This window comes from Suillus subaureus (genome assembly GCF_016647635.1).
Source record: "Suillus subaureus strain MN1 chromosome Unknown BJ212scaffold_189, whole genome shotgun sequence".
In the NCBI taxonomy this organism is placed as follows: domain Eukaryota; kingdom Fungi; phylum Basidiomycota; class Agaricomycetes; order Boletales; family Suillaceae; genus Suillus; species Suillus subaureus.
Window position 1 is genome coordinate 1 of NW_024538745.1, and position 22645 is coordinate 22645.

Here is a 22645-nt window from a genome sequence, read left to right on the forward strand (position 1 = left end):
ATCCGGCTTACTTGCCAACCATTCGTATGTTCAAGCAGGTTCAGGTCCCCGAGCCTCATTGTTGAGGCAGATTGTAATGCTGTGGTGGCGATCTAAACGGCTATCGTAGCACATCCGGGTCCGATAAGTAGTGCCTTGAGCTCCGCAAGGAGTACACCAATGACGTATCCAAAGTTGACCGATCACCACTCGCCATGAAGGAAAGCGGCCACGGATGGTATAGTACAAAGTCTAACCTCCTGTCACTCAACCCTGGAAGGCGTGCATTAGACACGGAGGCAGGAGCTCACAAGTATCCTAGATATTAGCCAATTAGCCGAGAACGCTGATGTTGCTCGAGGTAGGCCGCAGCACACAGGAGAACTTCGACTCACCTTCAAGCTCTTCGTGTTGATATGCACAACAAGTTTCCATTCGGACAGTGATTAGTGAGTCATGATTGCTCGGACCTCGAGTCGAAGTGACACAATATTGGGGAACCGAGGAATTTAAGAGGGTAGCCATATTCCTTTTCAGTGCATATTTGCACGTTCTCGTTGAATCGTCTTCTCGAACGCCCGTAAGTTATGCATGACGACCGGAAAACTTTCCGAGGAAAAGCTGAAGTCATCACCAGGCGTGAAGAAGAATTCATTTTCATGAACAGACTATCACATAAAAGGAGGCTTCGGCAATGAATAGACCTGGTTAAGATGACCCCCGAGGATCTATACACCACAAAAATGTTGTCAGCAGGTTTCGAACCGACTCCAAGAAACAGATTTTGACTCTGTTGTGGCAACCGCTAGGGAACCACTCAACTAAGATCAATTAGACGGACCTCCGAGGAAACCATCCATGAGTCAATGTCAAGGTGTGTTCCGATGGGAAAAAAAACCTGTCATTCGGCAGGTTTTGAACCTGCATAGTCCAGGAGAAACAGATTTTGATTCCGTTGCGGTAGTACCACTTGGCTAAGACCAGTTAAGATGAACCTGCAAGGAAATCATCCATGAATGAATTTTCAAGGAGCGTTCCGATAGAAGAAAAACCTTGTCGTCGACAGGTTTTGAACCTGCACTGGCACAGTCCGAGAGACAGATTTAGATTCTGTTGTCGGGACGACTTTGGCCAGGATGGAGTTGACATGAACCTCCGAGGGGCGCCGAGAAACCATCCATGAACGAATCTTTAAGGCGTTCTCCGATAGAAAAAAAACCTGTCGTTCGGCAAGTTTCGAACCTGCACAGTCCCACAGAAACAGATTTCGATTCTGTTGTGGTACCACTTGGCTAAGACCAGTTAGATGAACTGTCGACGAAACCATCCATGAGCGAATCTTTGGAAGGTGCTGCATAGCCTAGGAGAAACAGATTTTGATTCCGTTGCGGTAGTACCACCTGTTATAAGACCAGTTAAGATGGGCCTCCAAGGAAACCATCCATGAGTGAATTTTCAGGGAGTGTTCCGATAGAAAAAAAAAACCTTATCGTCAGCAGGTTTCGAACCTGCACTAGCACAGTCCAAGAGACAGATTTAGATTCTGTTGTTGGGACCACTTTGGAGTTGACATAAGCCTCCGAAGAAATCAACCATGAACGAATCTTTAAGGCGGGTTCCGATAGAAAAAAAGCATGTCATTCGGCGAGTTTCGAACCTGCACATTCCCACAGAAACAGATTTGATTCTGTTGTGGTACCACTTGACTAAGACCAATTAGATGAACCTTTGACGAAACCATCCACGAGCGAATGTCAAGGTGTGTTCCGAGAGAGAAAAAAACCTTGTCGTCGGCAGGTTTCGAACCTACCCTGCGGGCCCATCCAGGAGAAACAGATTTCGATTCTGTTGCGGTAATCACTTCGGCCAGGACGCTTCGTGCAAGTTGCAATCAACCTCCCAAGAACTGTCCATGAGTGAATATCAAGGTATGATAAGACATTTGTCGGCAGGTTTTGATCCCGCACCACCCATGATTTCTGTTCTGGTGCCGGTTGGCTGGACTACTTAGGATAGACCTCGAATTCGAAGGATCCACCCATGAGTGAATGTTCAAGCTTCAAGGTGTGGTAAAAGGAAAAGATTGTTGAGCAGGTTTCAAAGCTGTAACACATTAATATGTCCTGTCACGCTTACCACTTGGCTTAGCTTGCTAAGACTGGTCAAGATGGACGTCTGTAGTACGACTCCCGAATCGAAAATTTGACAGTAAAATCACATAAGATTAGCAGTCATTTGCCAACGCAAAATGAAATAAAAAGACTAGTTTCAATGGACACAAGACATGCCAGGAATAAGCAAGTCGGGGGTTGACGCCGGCGCCATCATGATATTCAAGTTGCCATTAATTATTAATTCTCACGGGGTCAAAACGCACAGCCACAATTATGAACTTTGTGGTACAAGGTAATAGGTTGAACGTATGAAAAGGAGTGGCAATGCTTGGAATTCAGCAAAAATGATTACAGTAAACTGTATATTCGACTGGTATTCTTCTAATGGTCATATCGATCATGCCGAATTTGATCAGTCTACGAGAACAGTTTCTTGTATGACTTCTTCTCCCTCTCTCTTTTTTCCTTCTTCTTCTGCCTCACTTTCGCGAGCTCCCCCAGGATCGCTGGGTCTTCAGGTGCAAGCTGACTAGCAGCAACAAGATCCGCTTCAGCTTCGTCTTCCTGCTTCAGAATTACATGTGCTGACGCCCTACGATAAAGGGCCTTGGCTTTATCTGGGCTGCTCAGCTGCAGACGGTCCAAAGCTCGCGTGGTATTCTTTACCGCAGTTTCGGTGGCTGCTGGTTGCGTGCGTAGCGCAGCAAGTGCCGAGTTCAATAAAAGGGGTGCAAGAAGCGATTCATAAGAGTCCTTAAGCTCCGGTGGAGAGTTTTCCGGTAATACGGGATGCACATCTAGGTACCTTATCGATTCTGACATTTTGTTAATAACGTTGGCGAGAAATGTTTGTAGGATTACTCACTGAGGTACGTTTTGAGTGCAAGTTCAATTTGCCCATCCTTGAAGAGCTTGTTACCGAGCTCGCGGATTTTACGTGCAATATCCAGCGCAACCTCGGGATTCTGCACATCGGAATCGTCGTCTTCGGGGTAGTCCTCGTAGTCGTCACCAACAGTTGTCTCGGAAGCCACCAGGGAAGGGTCATCCGGTGAGAGAACGCCACAAGCAGATACAACGATGGGGGAAGTGGGAACATCTCCAGACGCAGTAGGGAAGTTTTCGATTGTACGGACTATGCATAGCATGGTAAGCAAATCATGGAAAAAAAGGAAGACAGGCGCTTGGGCAATATATCATACCTATTGACTTGCCCTTGATTACTTCACCGAAAACTACGTGCTTGTCATCAAGATGGGGTGTTTGGCTCACGGTGATAAAGAATTGCGAGCCATTAGTGTCTTTTCCTGCATTTGCCTGAGAAGTCGATTAAAATCACTCTCCTAAATGAAAACTGAGGGGGAATTCTACCATAGACAGTAAGAAAGGTTTCGTGTGTTTCACGGGGAACGCCTCATCTTCAAATCTTTCCCCGTAAATTGATTCCCCTCCGGTGCCTATGTAGACAATGAGTTTGTAATATCCAGACGTAGTTCTAGGACTCACCGTTGCCCGCCGTGAAGTCACCGCCTTGACACATGAACCTAATTCATTGTATTAGTCTTCATTGTGACCTGAGGTGAAGGCTCCTACCCTTGATTACGCGGTGAAAGCCAGATCCAGCGAAGCAAAGAGGTTTGCCAGACTTTCCGACACCCTTTTCACCCGTACACAATGCACCTGGAAACATTAAAACTCTGACGCGATTGACCAAGCATCTGAGAACTCACGAAAGTTTTCAGCTGTCTTGGGTACCAAGTCCGCATATAGCGAGAATACGATACGCCCAGTGGGCTTACCGCCGATGGTGATATCAAAATAAGCGATGGGGCGCTCTGCAGGTGCTTTAGACATGTCGCGCTTAATGGCAAACAAACGAATTCAAGAACAGTCAGTAGGGATTCAACAGCGCTTGTAAGTCACGAGTTATAACAGATCGGATGCTGTAAGAGTGACGAACAGTTGTTTCTGGCAGTTTCGAGAACCATCATGATATCGATGCGGCCGATATGATCACGACCCATCAATTTATAATTTTTGCTAGTGAAGCAAGTCCAAAAGCTAGCTGCATTCTACGGATGACTTCTAGTAGATGCCATTCGACCTACGAGCGCAGTTCAACTCGCATATTTTCTACGTTCAGTGGTTCGAGATCAGATTATAATCCCGTCGAGAATCCAATCAGTGTGTCACGGTGCAGTGACAATGAACCAGAGTGACGCACGTGCGTCAACTTACTAACCTGAAGTTGACCGACTCTTTGAAATTTCATGCACATGCCATCACAGTATAGAGGCTGGCGATGCTACAGACCTTGTGCGAGAGTTTAAGCAATACAGTGCGTGTCATCCCGCTTATAAGTTATACTTATCTTCGACTCTTCAAATTTCACACTTTACATGCACAGTTCACAACTTGAATCCGACTTATTTCCAAAATGCAGAGCTGAAACCTAGCTTGCTTTTGCATAGATCTTGAATGCAGTCCGTCCTTCAAACCTCATTGGTTCCTTGCGCATACTGGAAGGTCCTCGGAATGAGGACAGTGTTTTACTTGATGCATGTCCACAAGGGACAGGTATGGACAGGTCAACTGATCAGGTCGATGCCTAAAAATATGCTTTACTATAAAGTTCGTGACTTAAGACTGGCGTGGTTCGCATGCTTCAAAGGGTTTCAGCTCCCAGGCACTAGCAATACAGACTCTTATCTTCCGCAACAGCGAACTTTTGCTTCTACTTGAATTTGATGACTTTCAAGGCGTCCAGTGTCACTTTGCCTGATCTTTACGAGGCCTCAATTGTAGAACTTCAAGATGGTCTGGTCAAAGGACACTTCACTAGTGTTCAACTTGTCAAGGTAGACCCCTGCTCCATACACATCTGATGCAGTGTCTAATCAGCCACAGGCTTACTTTGGCAGGATCGAAGAAGTCAACTTGAAGGGTCCTGCATTACATGCAGTCATCGAGACCAATCCAATAGCCTTATCACAAGCTGCAGCCCTCGACAGTGAACGGAAAGACAAAGGCGGCCGCGGGCCATTACACGGAATACCATTATTGTTGAAAGATAACATTGCTACGCTGCACGAAGAAGGTGAGATTCTCTGCATTACATGTGTACATGCTATACTTGTGTTATACCAATAAATTGATGTCCGGATGAGGAATGAACACGACCGCAGGTACATTCTATGCTATTGTCTGCCATTTTGCAGATCACAGCTTTTGGATGTATCCTAGGCTCCTGCGCACTACTGGGTTCTGTCGTTCCTCGAGACGCGTTTGCTGCTGCAAAATTACGTGAAGCTGGGGCTATATTCGTAGGAAAAGCGAACCTCTCCGAGTGGTCTGGTATGAGGGGCGAGTGGGGTCATTTAAAGGGACAGGTTCCCAATGGCTTGTCGGAACGTGGGGGACAAACTCTTTCCCCCTACTACCCGAATGCACATCCATCTTCTTCGAGCTCCGGAAGTGGCGTTGCAATGGCTGTTGGTCTAGCAGCCGGGTCCCTTGGCTCAGAAACCCATGGCTCTATCGTCTATCCAAGTAGCAGGAATAATGTTGTGGGCATCAAGCCCACTATCGGGCTGGTATCTCGCTCAGGCGGTAAGGTTTCTAGCGATGGCTTTTCCGATTCCCTATCTGATGATGAACGCCAGTAATACCAATCTCATCTCATCAAGATACTGTTGGCCCGATGTGTCGCTCTGTCACTGACGCTGCCCTATTGTTGAATTTCATCGCTGGGCCTGATCCTCGAGATGAAGTTACTTTACACCAGCCAGGGATAGTCCCAGACTATATGAAAGCACTCGACAAAAATGCCCTTAAAGGCGCTCGTCTTGGAGTGCCTCGTTCCTTCATCCGCAATATCAAGATAATTGAAGAGGCGTTTAACTCATCTCTTGACGTCTTCCGAGCTTTGGGCGCGGAAATCGTCGACCCTGCAGACTTCCCGGATACAAAAGAGCTACTGACATCGAAGGCAGAGAAGCGGGTACTGGACGTAGACTTCAGAGTTGATCTTAACAAGTACCTATCAGAACTTGTCGACGTTCCGACAGGCGTCAAGACTCTCGCTGCTCTGATAGAGTACAACAAGAAACGCGCAGACCTAGGTCTTCCACCACCATTCTATAAAGATCAATCGCAGTATGTCGGCTCATATCTCATACGCGATATGCTTTTTAACAGGATATCTAGATTTATCCAATCGGAAGCTGCACAAGTTGATGATGCCTACTTTTCAGCACTAGCCGAAGATTTCGACTTGGGACGCACGAGAGGAATTGACGCCACTCTGGCCCAGTTTAATCTCGATGCCATACTTCTACCGACCGATGGACATGCACCGGGACCTGCAGCAATTGCAGGGTATCCGTTGATTTCAGGCTAGTACTTCTGACTGCGATCTTAACGCTACTTAATGTTATCCGGTATTTAGTGCCCCTCGGATTTCAGCCAGATGACGTTGAATTACTGCCTACGATGGCATCCTCAGTTTATACGCAAGCCCCAGGACTTCCGTTTGGAATTGTCTTTATGGGAACCGCGTATAGCGAGTTTAAGCTCATCGGCTATGCGTATGCGTTTGAGCAGGCTACCCACGTGAGACATCAGAGAAGGGCCTATGACGACGCGATTCCTAGAACCCAATTAACGGACGTTATGTCCCAGCTGTGAACGTGGCTTTAATATCGCACACTTCCATATGCATCAAATAAGCGAGCTACCTTGGATGGATGGATTCTGGACATCGATGCACAATCCATGTTTTACTAGAAATATTAGTTTCACTGTCTACTTAATGTCTGAAGCACTGGCTTAGGCGCAGCGACTTTGAAAAGAACCGCCATTTCCTCGCTCCTTCCCAACTTTTTATTACGTTTCGCTGATCACCACCCACCACTCCCAAGTGAGCAAGCACCTCAATATATCCTTGCAACACATGCTGACCACACACGCCAGAACAATGCTGGTGAGAAGGTCTTGCGCATGTAAATGGCAACTTGAAAACTCAAAGCATTCAAACCAGTGCTCGTATACTTCGAACGTCGGATCCATACGTGGTGTCGATAGCTCTTATTCCGTGACTCGCAAAAGCAGCTTTGTGTTTTCACTGATTCCCCATGTGCCATTACAGCCTGGGGATATTATTGGCCATGGACCAGAGATATGTATGTGGGACTCGAAACTGTGCCTCAATATACCTCAAGGCTCTTGCTTCTGCATTGGCTGCTGGCACTTTCCTGCGATGAAGACCGTTCTGGATCTCTCTATTCTGCCAACTCTTGATTCCCTAGCGTCACCAAAGCCATTGTCGAGGTAGCTTCTCCTACAGAAGGGGCCAACAAATGGTTCGGTGCCTTTGTCGACGCTGTTCGCACGAGTGACATAGCTTCAACTGCCGACCTCTTCCACGAAACGGGATCCTGGAGAGATGCTGTTGCCCTTCCATGAGATCTTTGCAGGCTAAGAGGCAGGAATGAATTCAGGAACATTTTCGACGCACGGCTCGAGGCGACTGGCCTCACAATTCTTCAATTGAGTGAGGAAACGCGCAAAGCGCCTGCTCATGTCGTGCCGCTTCTAGACCTGTCGTTTATTTCACCTTGTAGCGGGTAATCCCAAGCGGCCCGGGTTCCAAAGTGACTTGGAAGGGCGCATGCTCTGTTAACACGCTGAAAGTATTTCCGGCTTAGGCACTGTTCAAACGTATTGCTCCCTGTATACATGCCTGTTGATATACGTTGTTATTCTTTCTAGGCCGGCATCTTTCGCAGTTAGACGATTTTCAACGGAACCTAGGAAGAGAGATGAAAAAATGAGTTAGATCTTCCTAGCGGTAATCCGGAGATACTTGTCCTTGGAACTAGTCGGTGTGGCTTGCAAGCCACATGTCTACCTTTGTGATCGAACATAATGCGCGGGTGGGAGACAATGTATGTTTATCCTCGATCTCATTCAACCCAATTTTGATCGGACGTCTTATTTGAGGCAATATTCTAAGTCTTTCGCTAACTCATCCTTACTCATTTTACACGCAGATTCCCCTTCACCTCAGCCTTGCGTCGAAAGTAAATCTCCCAGCAAGCCTTATCAAAGTTCATTCATTCAGCTTGATGACTGGTTTGAAGGCTGCGCTCATTTCCTGGACCTGAACGTCTGGCCATTGTCTAGTGTCGTGGAAACAATCTGGGATGACGCCACAAAATCTTGGAATGTGGTCATTGATCGTGGAGCAATGTCACATCACTCGAAGGTCAAGCACATTGTCCTGGCCACGGCGACAGCATCCTCCGATCTTGATCTTGATAGGATAGTAAGATACTTGACGAGTCTATCGAAGAATAAATCATTGTTAAACGAAACATCACACAGAACTGCTATTCCGATGGGGTATTTCATGTCGGAATGCAAGTTTGGCTCTGGCTATGTTGTTGTAGGTGCATGCAACTCAAGTAGGATTTCGATGACATCGTGGGGCGCATAAATAAATAATTCTATATGATGACCCCATTTTCAGCGCATGATATCATGCTGGATCTATATATGCAACCATGACGTTGATGTAACTATGTCAATTTGGGAAAACTTCCAGTATATCCTCACATTCACCCCAAGCAGTATACAAAGATCTTCCACATCTGTTGTGTCGTATCATGCGTTGGCAGCTGGACATGCAGGCGAGCATTATTTACATTCTCAGCTCACCACAATTGTTTACTACAAGAATAGTCAATTACAATGATGAATTCCCGGTGAGCTTGCTCACTCGGGTCCTTGTTGCCTTGTTCAATGCAAAAGTCGATGACACAACGGTATCCGGGACAATCAGTGACAGGCGAGTCATACTTCGTCCGTCGGAAACATTGCGAGCTTCCACGATATTTGATATAATAAAGGGCTTTGCTCGAGGGACTCAAGCGCATTGGATTCCAAACGAATCTGTCTCCTGAAGGAGTTAGTCCTGGTGCCTTGGTTTACGAACGCGGGGGAGGTTTCTATATCAGTACGCTCTCGCGTACCTAGAGCGGCAGCATATTTCCCCAGACATTGCCAGTGGTGCAAGTGATAGACCCATAGATAGTAGCATCAAGCTAATTAGGTTGGACGCTTCACCACACATGGCTTGATATTAAATGGTGGAACGGAGCTCCAAGCCGACGTAGTAACAGGGTATGTGCGCGGTTCTACCGGAGGCGGAAGTTCCTGAGGGTGATTTGCAGCTTTGGCGACATGCATGATAGCGTGAGGTTGGTGTGCAACAATGAAATTGCGCAGAAAGTCGGGCCCTTATTTTGGTTGGCGATGACGGCGAATAACGTGGTGTCTGGAAGCATAGTAGACACGCGGCTTTTTGGGTTGTGGCCGGTACACGACCTCATTAATAAGGAAACGATCTTGCATGCTTACGGGCACCAGGAGGCCTATCACAAGCACGCGTTCGAAGCATGCACCTAGCCTTACATGAGTCACACTCTGAGCGTTATATGACTTCTCGCTCACGATCTAAAAGAGATTAAAGTGCGCTTGAGGTGCTTGTTCAGGCGCGAAGAACTCAACTTTTAAGTTAGGTTCGTGGGGTGATCGTCATCGGGCGAGCGCATTTTGGGGCAATACCCAACCCCCAAACCCTGTAATATTTTCTCATCTCAAGTTGACATTGCTCCACGTTGAGTGTCGCCTCGTATCTGTTCGTGATTCATCGTGTCCATTCCGTATTTCAAAATTCTCGTGAGCAGGGCACGAACTAGGTCGCGGATTAGTATGAATGTTCTAATTTCCCATCCAGACACTACTACTAAAAATGACCATTCTCCATGATGATGTAGCGGCGGCACTAGTAGCGGATGAAAGGGGAGCTAGACGTCAGGGCTCCATCGTAATCTATAAACGTGTCGCGGCGGCAACATGATAAGGGCTGATAAGACCCTAGTGTTGCAGCATCCTTCATAACGAGTCTTAACATATCCTTGAGAATTCGTGTTCTGCGAGCGTTGATGTCCATTGTCGATCGACGGAAAGGTGGACGTACTGAGGAAGCGAACAAGATGTCGTGGGAATAAAAAAATGCAATCTATATTTCCGAAATGAATTACGTCCGCCCAAAAAGTAAATTAGGAAATATTATTATAAGAAACTGGGATTTCCATGTTCAATTTGAGCTGTGCTCGTTTCTGTTAGCCAGTTAGCCAGCCAGGTAGTGCCTTGCCTAGCACGTCCTTTTCTTTCTCTTTCTTCGTGGTCTCAATTTCCGTGCTTCTCCTTTAACAAGTAGGGTGTACTCCCTTGACTGCTTTTCGTCATGAGCGTCCTTGTACCCACCAAGTTTCCCAGCGTCGCCGCTGTCATGCTTGCCTGCGCTGTATCTTTCGTTTGCCTGTTGCTTGCACGCATATTGTATTCCTTTATGCGCCTCTGGTCTTGTCATTCTCTATCAACAGCATCCAACGAGAAGACCCCTGCTTGGTCCTCTTTGTTGTCGCTAACCAACACATGGAGTCGGTCTTTGCAGCATGCTCTCCCAGCATCACTGCCCTTTTCTTTGACCATCCCGGAGAAACCATCGCCTGAAGTTGGCACAGGAGCAGGCGTAGGACTTTCGCACAAACGTTTGGAATATCTTCCTGGCAATTGGCGATTGTGTCGACCAGTTCCTCAATTCCAGCCACCACGTGAGTCACGAATTTCTATCGGTTTCTGTGTTGCAATACTAACTTATTGCATTATAGCACCGGCCGTGTATCAAAATCCTGCGCCTCTCTCCATGGCAAAGCTGATCATGTCACGACACGTATGTAGTGCTTTTTCATCTAGTAGTTACGATCACTGACGCCTTGCGCAATTTAGACCTTCCGCCGCCCCAATCCAAACCGCCCACGGAAATTGTCTACCGCATCCTCATCCCGCCCGCCACAGCCCACCTCCCACCTGTTCCATTCCATAGCATAAACATAAATAATACTTCATTCCCGCGCCAAGATAACACCGCATTTTAGGGTGTGTGGATGGGCTGCACACTCTGGCCGGAAATAACTTATACCTCACCCACGCTAATTCACGAACAAATCTCAATGGATTGGTCACTCATAGTCCACTGGCATGAGCTCTGACGATATACCACGGTATCTACGTGTTTATTTATGATTGGACTTACGTAACTCAAGGCAGAGAAGACACTGACAAACGGTTTTTCACTTCTATGTACACACTGGACGCACTTTCGAACTTTGCTTTGCTTATACTTTTTTATACTTTCGATCCTTTTATCTTTTACTATCTTTTAGTCTTTGTTCCATGAACATACCGTTATCATCCTATAGACGGCTTGCCGTTTGTCGAGGACTCGTAGCTCATGCCAAGCAAAATAAGATGTTTTCGCGTTTTCCGAGCTGCACTGAGTCAGATATTCTATACCTTTGATCTTCCGATTCATTAGCATGTCGGACCCGGGCAGATACATGCTAGACGACACGCGCTCAACCTGCCGCGGCAGTCACGGACCACTGTGGCAGTGTCGCCAACGTCCTCAAGTTCAAGTTGCACATTAAAATGTGGATTAAATCGTCATCCCGATGTTCACGCAAGCCGGATACTAAACATATCGATGGTGTTCGACCGTGCTTGTGCGGCGTGCCAGGCCAAACAAAGGTTCAGCATTGCTGCAGTCGCCCTACTGGTCTCTAGATCAGTCAAATATATCAGTCCTGGAAGTGACTGGCATAAGAAAGGGCATGAAGACTCAACTCCCAGCAATAAAGTTCATACCCTTTCTTATGAAACTTCTGGTCTCGGCGCTGGGCGCCGCATCGAAGCACATCGAAGCACTCGTGACTCCAGGAGTCAAATTTATCTCTAGTCCCACACCCAGGGTCTCTATAGTACGATAGAGAGTCGGAAGTCCGAGTCGTTGTATCAATGGAAAATAGTTCAAAGAACCGCGACTGTGTGTCTGACCCCAACCCATTCGTTACCTCTCTAAATCTTTTGGTGCCCCCTGTGCACAACGCCTAGAGATATGCCCAATCGCGATGTTTTCTCGGAGAATGCGTTCCCTGATTTATATGAATCCGGAATTCCTGACCTTCAGAAGGGTCTTGAGCTGAGGCACTTTACGAGCGTTGATCTTGTCAAGGTAACTTACTATTAACTAATTGGTTTATTTCGTTACGATTCACACAAATACAGGCTTATCTCGCAAGGATTGATGAAGTCAATCTGAAGGGCGCAGCTCTCCATGCAGTCATCGAGACGAATCCGAATGCTTTATCTCAGGCCGCAAGACTTGATTTCGAGCGCGAGTCTAAAGGGAGCAGAGGCCCACTGCACGGCATCCCTTTACTACTGAAAGACAACATTGCTACACAACATGGAGAAGGTACACAACTATTAATGATGTGTGTTCGGTATGCTGATACTCCTGAAGGGATGAATACTACCGCTGGTACGATATCCAAGAACGTTTAGTTCTGGGTTAAATATTTAGCGAGATTAGGCTCCTATGCTCTCCTGGGTTCCGTCGTTCCGAGAGATGCATTCGTCGCTGCAAAGCTCCGCGCTGCTGGCGCTATCCTTCTCGGAAAGGCGAACCTTTCTGAATGGGCAAACTATCGCGGCAAGGTTCCAAACGGCTTCTCAGGTCGTGGAGGTCAGACTCTTTGCCCCTATTACCCGAATGGGGATGCATCTGGATCGAGCTCTGGGAGTGGGGTTGCGATGGCCGTCGGTCTTGCTGCTGGCTCTCTAGGCTCAGAAACGGATGGTTCCATTGTTTCGCCGAGCAGCAAGAACAATGTGGTAGGCATTAAGCCAACAGTAGGGCTTGTTTCTCGGGCTGGAGGTATTTACTCTTTCAATCCTGCTTTGACAGTTGGTTGAGTCTCTTTAGTGATACCTATCTCATCGCATCAAGATACAACTGGGCCTATGTGTCGGTCAGTTACAGATGCAGCCATTTTGCTCTCCGTTATAGCAGGACCAGATCCTCGAGACGCTGCCACGTTGCAGCAACCTGGTGTTCTTCCTGACTACATGAAAGCGCTCGATCTGAATGCTCTGGCAGGCAAACGACTGGGAGTGCCGCGGATGTTCCTGCGCGACGGTGAAGCATTTGAAGCAATTCTGGAAACTTTCAATGCTTCTTTAGATACCTTCCGGGCTCTCGGCGCGGAGATAGTAGATCCGGCTGATTTTCCCTGTGCCGAGGAGATGAAGCAGTCGCAAGCAGAAACACTCGTGCTGCAGACAGACTTCAAGGTTGATCTGACCGAGTATATTTCGGGGTTATCTGAGGTTCCTACTGGCGTAAAGAACCTCGCAGATTTGATCGAGTTCAACAATACCCACGCGGATTTAGAGCTTATACCACCATACCATGACGATCAATCTAGGTGGGTTCACAAGCTGGCGGTGCTAAGGAGTTGCTCACTCTGATACAAGGTTCATTGCTGCCGAAGCCACGGAAAAGAATGACGCGTATTATGCAGCTTTAGCTGAGGATTTCGATTTAGGCCGGAGACGAGGCATTGATGCAACTCTCCAAAAATTCAATTTGGACGCAATCATTCTTCCTACTGATGGTACGTCGATTATATACTTGCGTCAATTCCGGGATCTCAAATTTCCTCAGGGATCGCCTCAAAACCTGCAGCGATTTCTGGATACCCTATAATCTCAGGTGCGAACCCCCATTTTCACGACAGTTCATTTGACTAAATCAAATGCTTAGTTCCGCTGGGCTTCCAGCCAGATAACGTTGAGGTATTGCCAGTTCCCGCTGCACCACTGCACACGCAAGCTCCGGGCCTTCCGTTCGGGATAGCCTTTATAGGCACCGCATACAGCGAATTCAATCTTATTGGCTTCGCCTATGCGTTTGAGCAGGCTACGCGGGTCCGTTTGAAGAGAAGGGCCTATGCTGAAGCAATTCCTACGACGCAGCTGAAGGATGTGCTTTCTATTTGAACAAAGACGGAGTATATGACTGGCACGTACAACAACTATGTATTTTTTTTCCAACCATACCTAGGTTCATCGTGATATTGTTCCAGATGTTGGGTATATATACAATCAAATGAGCACAAGCCATAACATCAGTGGTAATCCGTCGAACAGATTTCAAGTCAGGGGTAAACACCATGAATCACAGGATTCATCCGAGTCCTGTGCCATCTGAATCTATATTAATATTGTACATGGGGAGATATCGTGACGGGGCCCGTAAAGGACTTCGACGAAACTCGCGGATGCGATTCATGATCGAAGACTTCTTTGGCTTCCAAATCACCATATTTTGAATTATCACCGGGGATCAGTGGCGTCACCTGAACTCGGCCGAATCTAGGCCATACTGAATCGTTGGCACGGATCGAGCAGCCGATTGCGCCTTTTACATATATCAGGAGCATAAAAACGAAGAGAAAATATCAAATTTTAGGATAATTACGACTAGCAATTCACTAGCGCTAGCCTGATGAGTCGTGGTAAGCAATGGCAACCAGCTCAAAGGCCACACTTACAATTTGATTCATGCATGGCGGTCTGAGTATTTCATTTCCAAATGGCCCTAGCGGAGCACAGTTGTAGTCAGCTGCGCAGCACACCAGAAAAGCTGCTTCATTTCCACATGGGTGAGAACGAAACCTGATTGTCGTTTAGCGGTCGCTATCGCGCTGTCAAAGAGGTACTCAGTGATACCCCTACTTTGATGGCGTGGGCTTGGGCTCCTCGTGTCACTCCTCATACAGGAGTAACGAACGTCACTTATTGAAGTTGACTGCGGGAGACTACGTGTCACCTAACGTATGTCATATCCAACAAGATGGAACCGAAAATTACCATATCCTAGTGTTTTTCCGCCAATAGAATATCAGGGACTGAGCAAGTCAAATCTGGGTTCTATTGGCAACCAGCTGGCATTGTAAATGCCATCTGTAGGGGTATTTCAAAGTGAATAAGTTCTGCACAGAACACTGAGTATGCAAGACATAAAAGCAAGCGGCCGTCATCCTACCTTCCCCGTCAGATTTATTTTCGAGATTCTAAACCACATCTCACAAATAATGCGTTTCTCCATCGTTCTCGCTGTTCAATTTGTTGCTCTGACAGCGTCAAAGTCTCTCAGTGCTGACCATTGACTGTGCTATTTTTGCGGCTCAACTGCAGATTGCTGTAAAGGCAGTGTATGCGAGAAAGTATCCGACTACCAATATGAAGGTGGTGTAAGTATCACTAGTTCTTATCCAGGATTTGACACCATGACTCACTGGCGTGATAGTCTGTATACGTATTTATGTGCGTGGTCCAGTGAGCTACAGTGAGTTATGTTTCAACTTTTGCATTGATGCAGTATGGTTGATGTCGATGATACGACACGTTCATTGCAGAGTTACTTCTGAATAAATTTCACTGCTGCTCGAGCAATGCAGAACTTGGAATAAAGGAACATCTCAAACACTAGAATGCATCACATATGACTGAAGTACTTGCCACTCATTAATTTACGCCTCGGCGTAAGCTTATAGGATATAAAAGCATGACGCGCAGTCCGACTGAATAACCCCCCAGGAAGGATTAGAGTTGCAAGCTGTCCCTAGAACCCAAATTACTTTGTATTTGCGTGTAGGGTTACACATGTAGCCAAGCGAAGCAAGTACTTGGGCTACCAGTTGGTATAGGTTCGAGACGCGTCCGAAGCATGCGCAGTGCCCCAGTTACGTGTAAAATAACAATTCGATATTGGAAGAAACACCCAATAAAGGTTTGAGTGATGACATCATTTGTCCTGCATCGTCCAGCCAGTTCGTAGTGATCAAACGTTGAACTCGAGGAGGAGCGTGTGCAAGGCTCTGTAAGCACGTTAGCTCAGCTGGTACTGTGCGAACCCCAATTACATACTGTTAACGCTTACATTTTGGTTGCGTGGCGATCTCTCGTCCCACCTGGACATCCAAATCATGACATTGCGTTCAGTGACATTTCCCTTGGGCTCAAAAGTCGATATGACAACTTGCATACCAGCGAGGATCTCAACGAGGCCATCAATTCGTAGCGTGAATTTTTTCAGTTAAAGCACCGCTCGACCATCCAGAGCGCCATGTAACTCTTTTCAACTTGAGTAGAGCACTCAGCACTCGTTTCACGCAAACTCAGACATTGAAGAGTTCATTGGTCTCTGTCAAGATTCATAGGTGGCTTTGCCTCCACTGCACCCAAGCAGATTTCTTAACTACATCATGATGGTGCTCCAGGAGACCCATCTGTTTCGTTATCAGACGCGGTACAACTCTACCGATTTGTCACTCGCAGTGGAGAACTTTATACGAGCGTCAAAATTCCATACTCAAGGCTTTCCAGAATGCATCATAGAGGTTATTGACTGGGCTCGCCAAGCCGAACACCATCAACATGACTCTGCCCTCGAAGCATACCAGATGTGCTTGGAGTTTTTCGACGATCATGTGTTCACAATCTTCGATTACCTGAATGCTGCAACCGCTTTTCGTGGTGCTAGCTCACCAACTTTCGGAGCTCAGCAAGTGCCTCTCTGAGTTTCAGGGTTCAGTAGGCATAGACCAAACTGCAATTGATCGGGCAGCAACCTCATGGAGCAGTGGGAGGTTGCTGTGGCTGAATTCCGCAATCTTCAAGGTTTCATCGCTTCCTGCTCATTCCGTCTTACGAAGACTTGCAAGCGGCAGCGCGCCATGGCGGAGTCAACATCCTCATTGCGAACATATACTCGTGCAACGCCGTCATTGTCCCAACATCAGGGGAGCCTCATCATGCTCCCTTTCTGTCTCTTACTCTCGCAGGTCTCAAGACACTCAAAGACAACGTCGTTAGGGAAATACGGCACGTATCTCTTATGGGCCCAACGGAGCCGAGGACGGAGTTGTGAGTCCTCTTGCAGACGGTATGGGTCGAGACTATGCTGCCTATTGTCAAGGTCCTCTGACATGATCTCAAATTTCGGCGTCGCTCCCGAATTTGGCTGCGTCCAATGGCAGCCTTCATGTCCCTTCCTGTACAAGTCAGCTGATAAACTCTATGGTCACCAGGCTCGCGCAATCAAATGTATAAAAATACGACTTATCAGAATCCTGGACAGCGAACTGGTGACCATAGACGGAGGAGTTCACGTCCACGAAAGGGTCTTAGCTCCCACTTGCATTGCAGACTCTTATCAGTGACCGTCTTCTCGTAACAAACCTGGGCATAACTCTTATCTCCAAGTTCTGCAATCATGACTTCCAACGCTTTCAGTAGTGCTTTGCCTGATCTTTACGAAGCTTCAATTGCAGAACTCCAAGATGGTCTAGTACAGGGACTGTTCAGTAGCGTTCAGCTTGTGAAAGTAAGTTGCTACATGAGCACATACCCGATGCCGGCTTTACTACTGAGTGATTACAGGCCTACCTTAGTAGAATTGAAGAAGTTAACATCGGAGGTCCTGCATTGCATGCAGTCATAGAGACCAATCCGAAAGCCTTAACACAAGCTGCAGCCCTTGACGCTGAACGAAAAGAAAAAGGCAGCCGTGGGCCATTGCATGGAATACCATTATTGTTGAAAGACAACATTGCTACGTTGTACGAAGAAGGTGAAGTACTCTGTTACATACATGCAACACCAGTAGATTGAGACCCAGATGAGGAATGAATACTTCTGCAGGTACATCCTGCGCTACTGGCTGCATCTAGTAAATCTTAAATCTTTGTGGCTCCGTTCTAGGTTCCTATGCGCTGCTGGGCTCTGTTGTTCCTCGAGACGCATTTGCAGCAGCAAAATTACGTGAGGCTGGAGCTATATTCATAGGCAAAACGAACCTGTCCGAATGGGCTGGTGCGAGGTCTATCACACTTCCTCGTGGATTCTCAGGGCGTGGGGGGCAGACTCGTTGTCCGTACTATCCGAACGCTGACCCATTTGCTTCGAGTTCCGGGAGTGGTGTTGCGATGGCTGTCGGTCTGGCAGCTGGGTCTCTTGGCACAGAAACTCGTGCCTCTATTGTAGCCCCAAGTAGCAGGAATAATATTGTGGGTATCAAGCCTACTGTCGGGCTGGTATCTCGCTCAGGTGGTAAGTCTTCCAGTCATGGTTATCAGTCGCCCCTCTGACAACGGCGAATGCTAGTGGTGCCTTACTCATCTAATCAGGATACTCCTGGTCCGATGTGTCGCTCTGTCACCGACGCCGCCCTGTTGTTGGCTTTCATCGCCGGGCCTGATCCTCGGGATGAAGCTACTTTGCGCCAGCCTGGAATAGTCCCAGACTACATGAAAGCACTCAACAAGAATGCCCTTAAGGGCACTCGCCTTGGAGTGCCTCGTGCCTTTATTCGCAATATAAAGGCTATCGAGGAGACGTTCAACTCCTCTCTTGACGTCTTTCGAGCTTTGGGCGCGGAAATCGTTGACCCTGCAGATTTTCCGAATGGAGAGGAACTACTGGCATCGCAAGCAGAGAAGCTGGTGATGACTGTGGACTTCAAAGTTGGTATCAGCAAGTATATATCGGAATTGGTCGAAGTCCCTACAGGCGTCAAGACTCTCGCTGATCTGATAGAATTTAACAAGATCAATGCAGACCTAGAACTTCCAGGGCCATTTTACACAGATCAGTCTCGGTATGTCAGCTCGAATCATTACAATATGCTTTCACAGAAGATATGCAGATTTATGGACGCGGAAGGTACACAGGTTGATGACGCATATTTTGCAGCACTGGCTCGAAATTTCGACTTGGGACGCACGAGGGGAATTGACGCCACCCTGGCCAAGTTTAATCTTGATGCCATAATTCTACCTACCGATGTACTGGAGCCCAAACCCACAGCAATTGCGGGATATCCATTGATTTCAGGCGAGTATTTCGTATGGTGATGCTTATGCCACTTACATCATTTAATCATTTAATATTAGTTCCTCTTGGCTTTCAGCCAGATGGGGTTGAAGTACTGCCTGCGACGCCATCTCCACTTCACAGTCAGGCCCCGGGAATTCCTTTTGGAATCGCTTTTATGGGAACTGCGTATAGCGAGTTCAAGCTCATCAGCTATGCTTATGCATTTGAGCAGGCTACCCACGTGAGACTTCAGAGAAAGGCATACAACGATGCGATTCCGAGAACGCAATTGGCGGGTGTTATGTGAAAGGAGGGTTGAAAGAATAATCAACAGAGGGGGCAATGTAACCTATGCAAGTGATAGGTAGAAAGCGTTTTAAAGTCTGAAGGTGCCTCCTCACTCAATTGGAGAGCTGTGAGGACAGTCGCCTCGAGTCGTGCGTCAAGAATGCGCTTGATATCATCATTTTTGCCTCCAAGCGTGCGAAACAATAGTGGTATGGCCCGCAGCCGCCTTTGTCTTTCCATTCATCGTCAAGGGCTACAGCTTGTGATAAGGCTATTGGATTACTCTCGATGACCGCATGGGCAAGAGGAGGATACTGAGAACGCCAACCCCGCTCTTTCTGGGCGCTATCCCGCGTCATGGTCGTGCGGCACTCATCCGATCATTTGGTCATCCCTCACAAGCACACTTCACCGTACATGTTTTCCTTTTTCAAGCGCACCCGACCAACAAACTAAAATTTCGTATGCAGTTGTTTAGACCGGGGCCGCATGCGAAACATTACGTTCTCAAAGCTCTGTGATCATGTTCGTACTACAAACTTTGTGGCCAAGTAAGTACCAAAGCTAACAGATGAGCTTACCGGGGCCTACATTCCATCATCATCCCAATCATAGAAAGCTACATCACTTTTTCAGCGATCGTCCGCGCAATCATTGCAGAAGACACATAAGTAATGCAAATGCAGGCGAATGGTATGGCACTCCCACCCGGACCGCATTTTGTACGAAATGCGCTGCAGCTCGTCCATGGCCAACTTATACCAGGTGGGGAAAGCAATATGGTTATGGTTAGTTAGTCAGTCCCGCCTTGGTCATTCTCTGCAACTCAGTCTCAAATTCCAGGTGATATTGCAAGTACACTTGCGCCTCTTTGGTCAGCACTTCATCGTAACCTCCGAGAAAGTTTCCGGGACCGTTGTGGACAAAAGCTCGACGATAAGTATATTCTGATCGTCCTTCCATTGCTAAAACGAGCGGTAAGTTAGGTCTATCAATCACGTGACTGAGTGTGAACAGATCCTTACGGATGGAATTTGCAGACCTCATGTTCCTACTGGCGAGACTGCTTTACCTGGAAGTCTAGAGTCATGCTAGAGCAGCAATCGACGCAGTATGCGAACACGACGAAATTCCAACTTTCAATATAGAAAGTGACTGCCGTGTTGTTAATTCTGCCTCCTAGGTTCCTACACCCTGCTGAGTTCTGTAATCCTCGAGACGCGTTTGTAGCAGTCGTGTAGTTGGAGCTGAATTCATAGACTAAGCGAATTTCTCCAATGTGTAAGGTAATTGAGAAAGACATTCGACTCTTTTCTTGACGTCATACACCAACGCCAAAATACAATCTCACCTGGCCAGACCAACTGAAGGAAGACGGTGTTCCTTCCATCACGTACATTGTGTCTAGTGCCACGTCTGTACCCGTTGTGAAAAATTTGCATCTTGATGGAAAACCAATGTCGGAGTCTATCTTTGTTTCTTGATGATGCTACATAGTGTGCATTAACAACATCATACCTGGGGAGTGCACTCTCTTTTGGAATTTGGATCTCCAAAGCCTCAACTGCCAGTATCTGCTTTCGCATTCCCCCATGCGTGATGAGACTCTAAAGTTCTCTCACTATCCACGAGACGCCTGAATTCGGCTTCTGCTAGGATCCTTGCGTGTCACCTGGTAACGTGGGCCCAACGGTTCGGAATTGCACGTCACCACCATGTCCTAAAGTTCTTCTCTGTTCTTTTGCCTTGCAATAAGATACCGGGGATAGCGCAAGTTCAATTCAAGGTCTGTTGGCAATCTGCTGGCATTACAGATGATACCTGTTTGAAGGTGAGATTCAGGTGAGCAGGGTCTGCACAGAATGCGTAAAAGCAAGCAATCTTTTTACCGTTCCCTTTCAGATTTACTTCCGAGATCCCATAGCACATCTCACAAACAATGCGTCACGCTTTCCGAGTTGTCCTCTCCGTTGTTGCTGCTTTGACAATGTCTATTGCTGTTAATGCTGACAGTGAATGCCAAGCACCTGGCGACTTTTGCGACTCAACTACGAATGATTGCTGCCCTGACTATAAATGCACGATAGAATTCATCGACCAACACGTGAGTATGAGTAGTTTCATCCAAGATTTATTAACTTACCGGCATGGTAGTTTGACTTCGTATATATATGCGTGTGAGATTAGATGAGCTACAGTGAGTCGTATCTCTGCTTCCCCATTAGTGCCGCAGTGTGGTTGATGACACCATCGTGATTCGTGACACGTCAGTAGTAGGTCGTTGCACAATGCGGAGTGCTTCTTAACGAATCCTACTGCTGCTTGAGCAACGAAGACCTTGGAGCAGAGAAACTCAGAAGGTAGATGATCCGGCGGAGTGGGGGGTTGGCGGCGAGCCCGATATTGAAGGATTAGCGAAGGGACACGTACCGTATTACTCGTAACAATCTCGTATGAGGTAGCTAGGGCTACTCGTCTGTGGTTATATAAGCCAGGCTGGTATCGAGCTTAGTAGCTAGCCACATCCAACACAGTGACTGATTATGACCCCCGCTCCGGCAACAGTCGGCAATTCGGTCCGTCAATTTGAGTCAGGTTGAACTGTTCAATAGAATCAATCAAGAGTTCAAATTTCAGACGAGTCTCCCACCCGCCGGGGGCCTTGTGGATCATTCAACCCATTAAAGTTTGCTGTCCATGTCTCTCAACAGGGAGGTGTGTGCTCTCCGAGTGTTTGCTGACCAGGACTGATCGAATCGGAGCAGCAACAGGTGTACTTTAATGTAATTGTGTTTATAGTTATAACTTGTTGCCAACTGGCCGCACGAGGCACCAATGCGTCAAATAACCAATGCGTTACCAGGGCAGCCCACCTTGAGTTTATCAACTCGCAAAGTATACTAGGTGAACTGATATCGACTCTGTGGTACAAGGCCAGCGCAAATTAACGTCTAAAAATATGTTTATCTGCGTGGTGGACTTAGAATTCGGATGTACGACATGGTTTAAGATACCACTAGGGATGCAGACTCTTATCTTTGACCGTATCCCCGCGACGACAAACTTGGACCTAGTTCTTACCTTGTGTCTACTGGGATATACCGCATGATTTGCAAGACTTCCGGTCGCGCTTTGCCTGATCTTTACGAGGCTTCAATCGCAGAACTCCAAGATGGCCTAGTAGAAGGATACTTCAATAGTGTTCAGCTCGTGAAGGTAAGTTGCTGCCTCGGCGGATGCCTCATATAGCCCTTACTCGAGTTATCGCAGGCCTACCTGCGCAGAATTGTAGAAGTTAATTTGGAAGGCCCTGCATTACATGCGATCATCGAGACCAATCTAAAAGCCTTATCACAAGCTGCGGCCCTTGATGATGAACGGGAAGTCAAAGGTAGCCGTGGGCCTTTGCATGG

At 47.2% G+C, this 22645-nt stretch overlaps 1 protein-coding gene across 1 annotated transcript; it reads right to left on the reverse strand.

The window, feature by feature from the left end:
- Positions 1-11629: 11629 nt before the first annotated feature.
- Positions 11630-12233, reverse strand: BJ212DRAFT_248688 (uncharacterized protein). Its single transcript, XM_041342737.1, has 2 exons — positions 11847-12233; positions 11630-11782 (listed from the first exon to the last, which is right to left on the reverse strand). Exons 1-2 carry the CDS (start codon positions 12064-12066, stop codon positions 11679-11681), a joined length of 324 nt encoding a protein of 107 aa, XP_041185556.1. The 5' UTR covers positions 12067-12233; the 3' UTR covers positions 11630-11678.
- Between the last annotated feature and the right edge of the window lie 10412 nt (positions 12234-22645).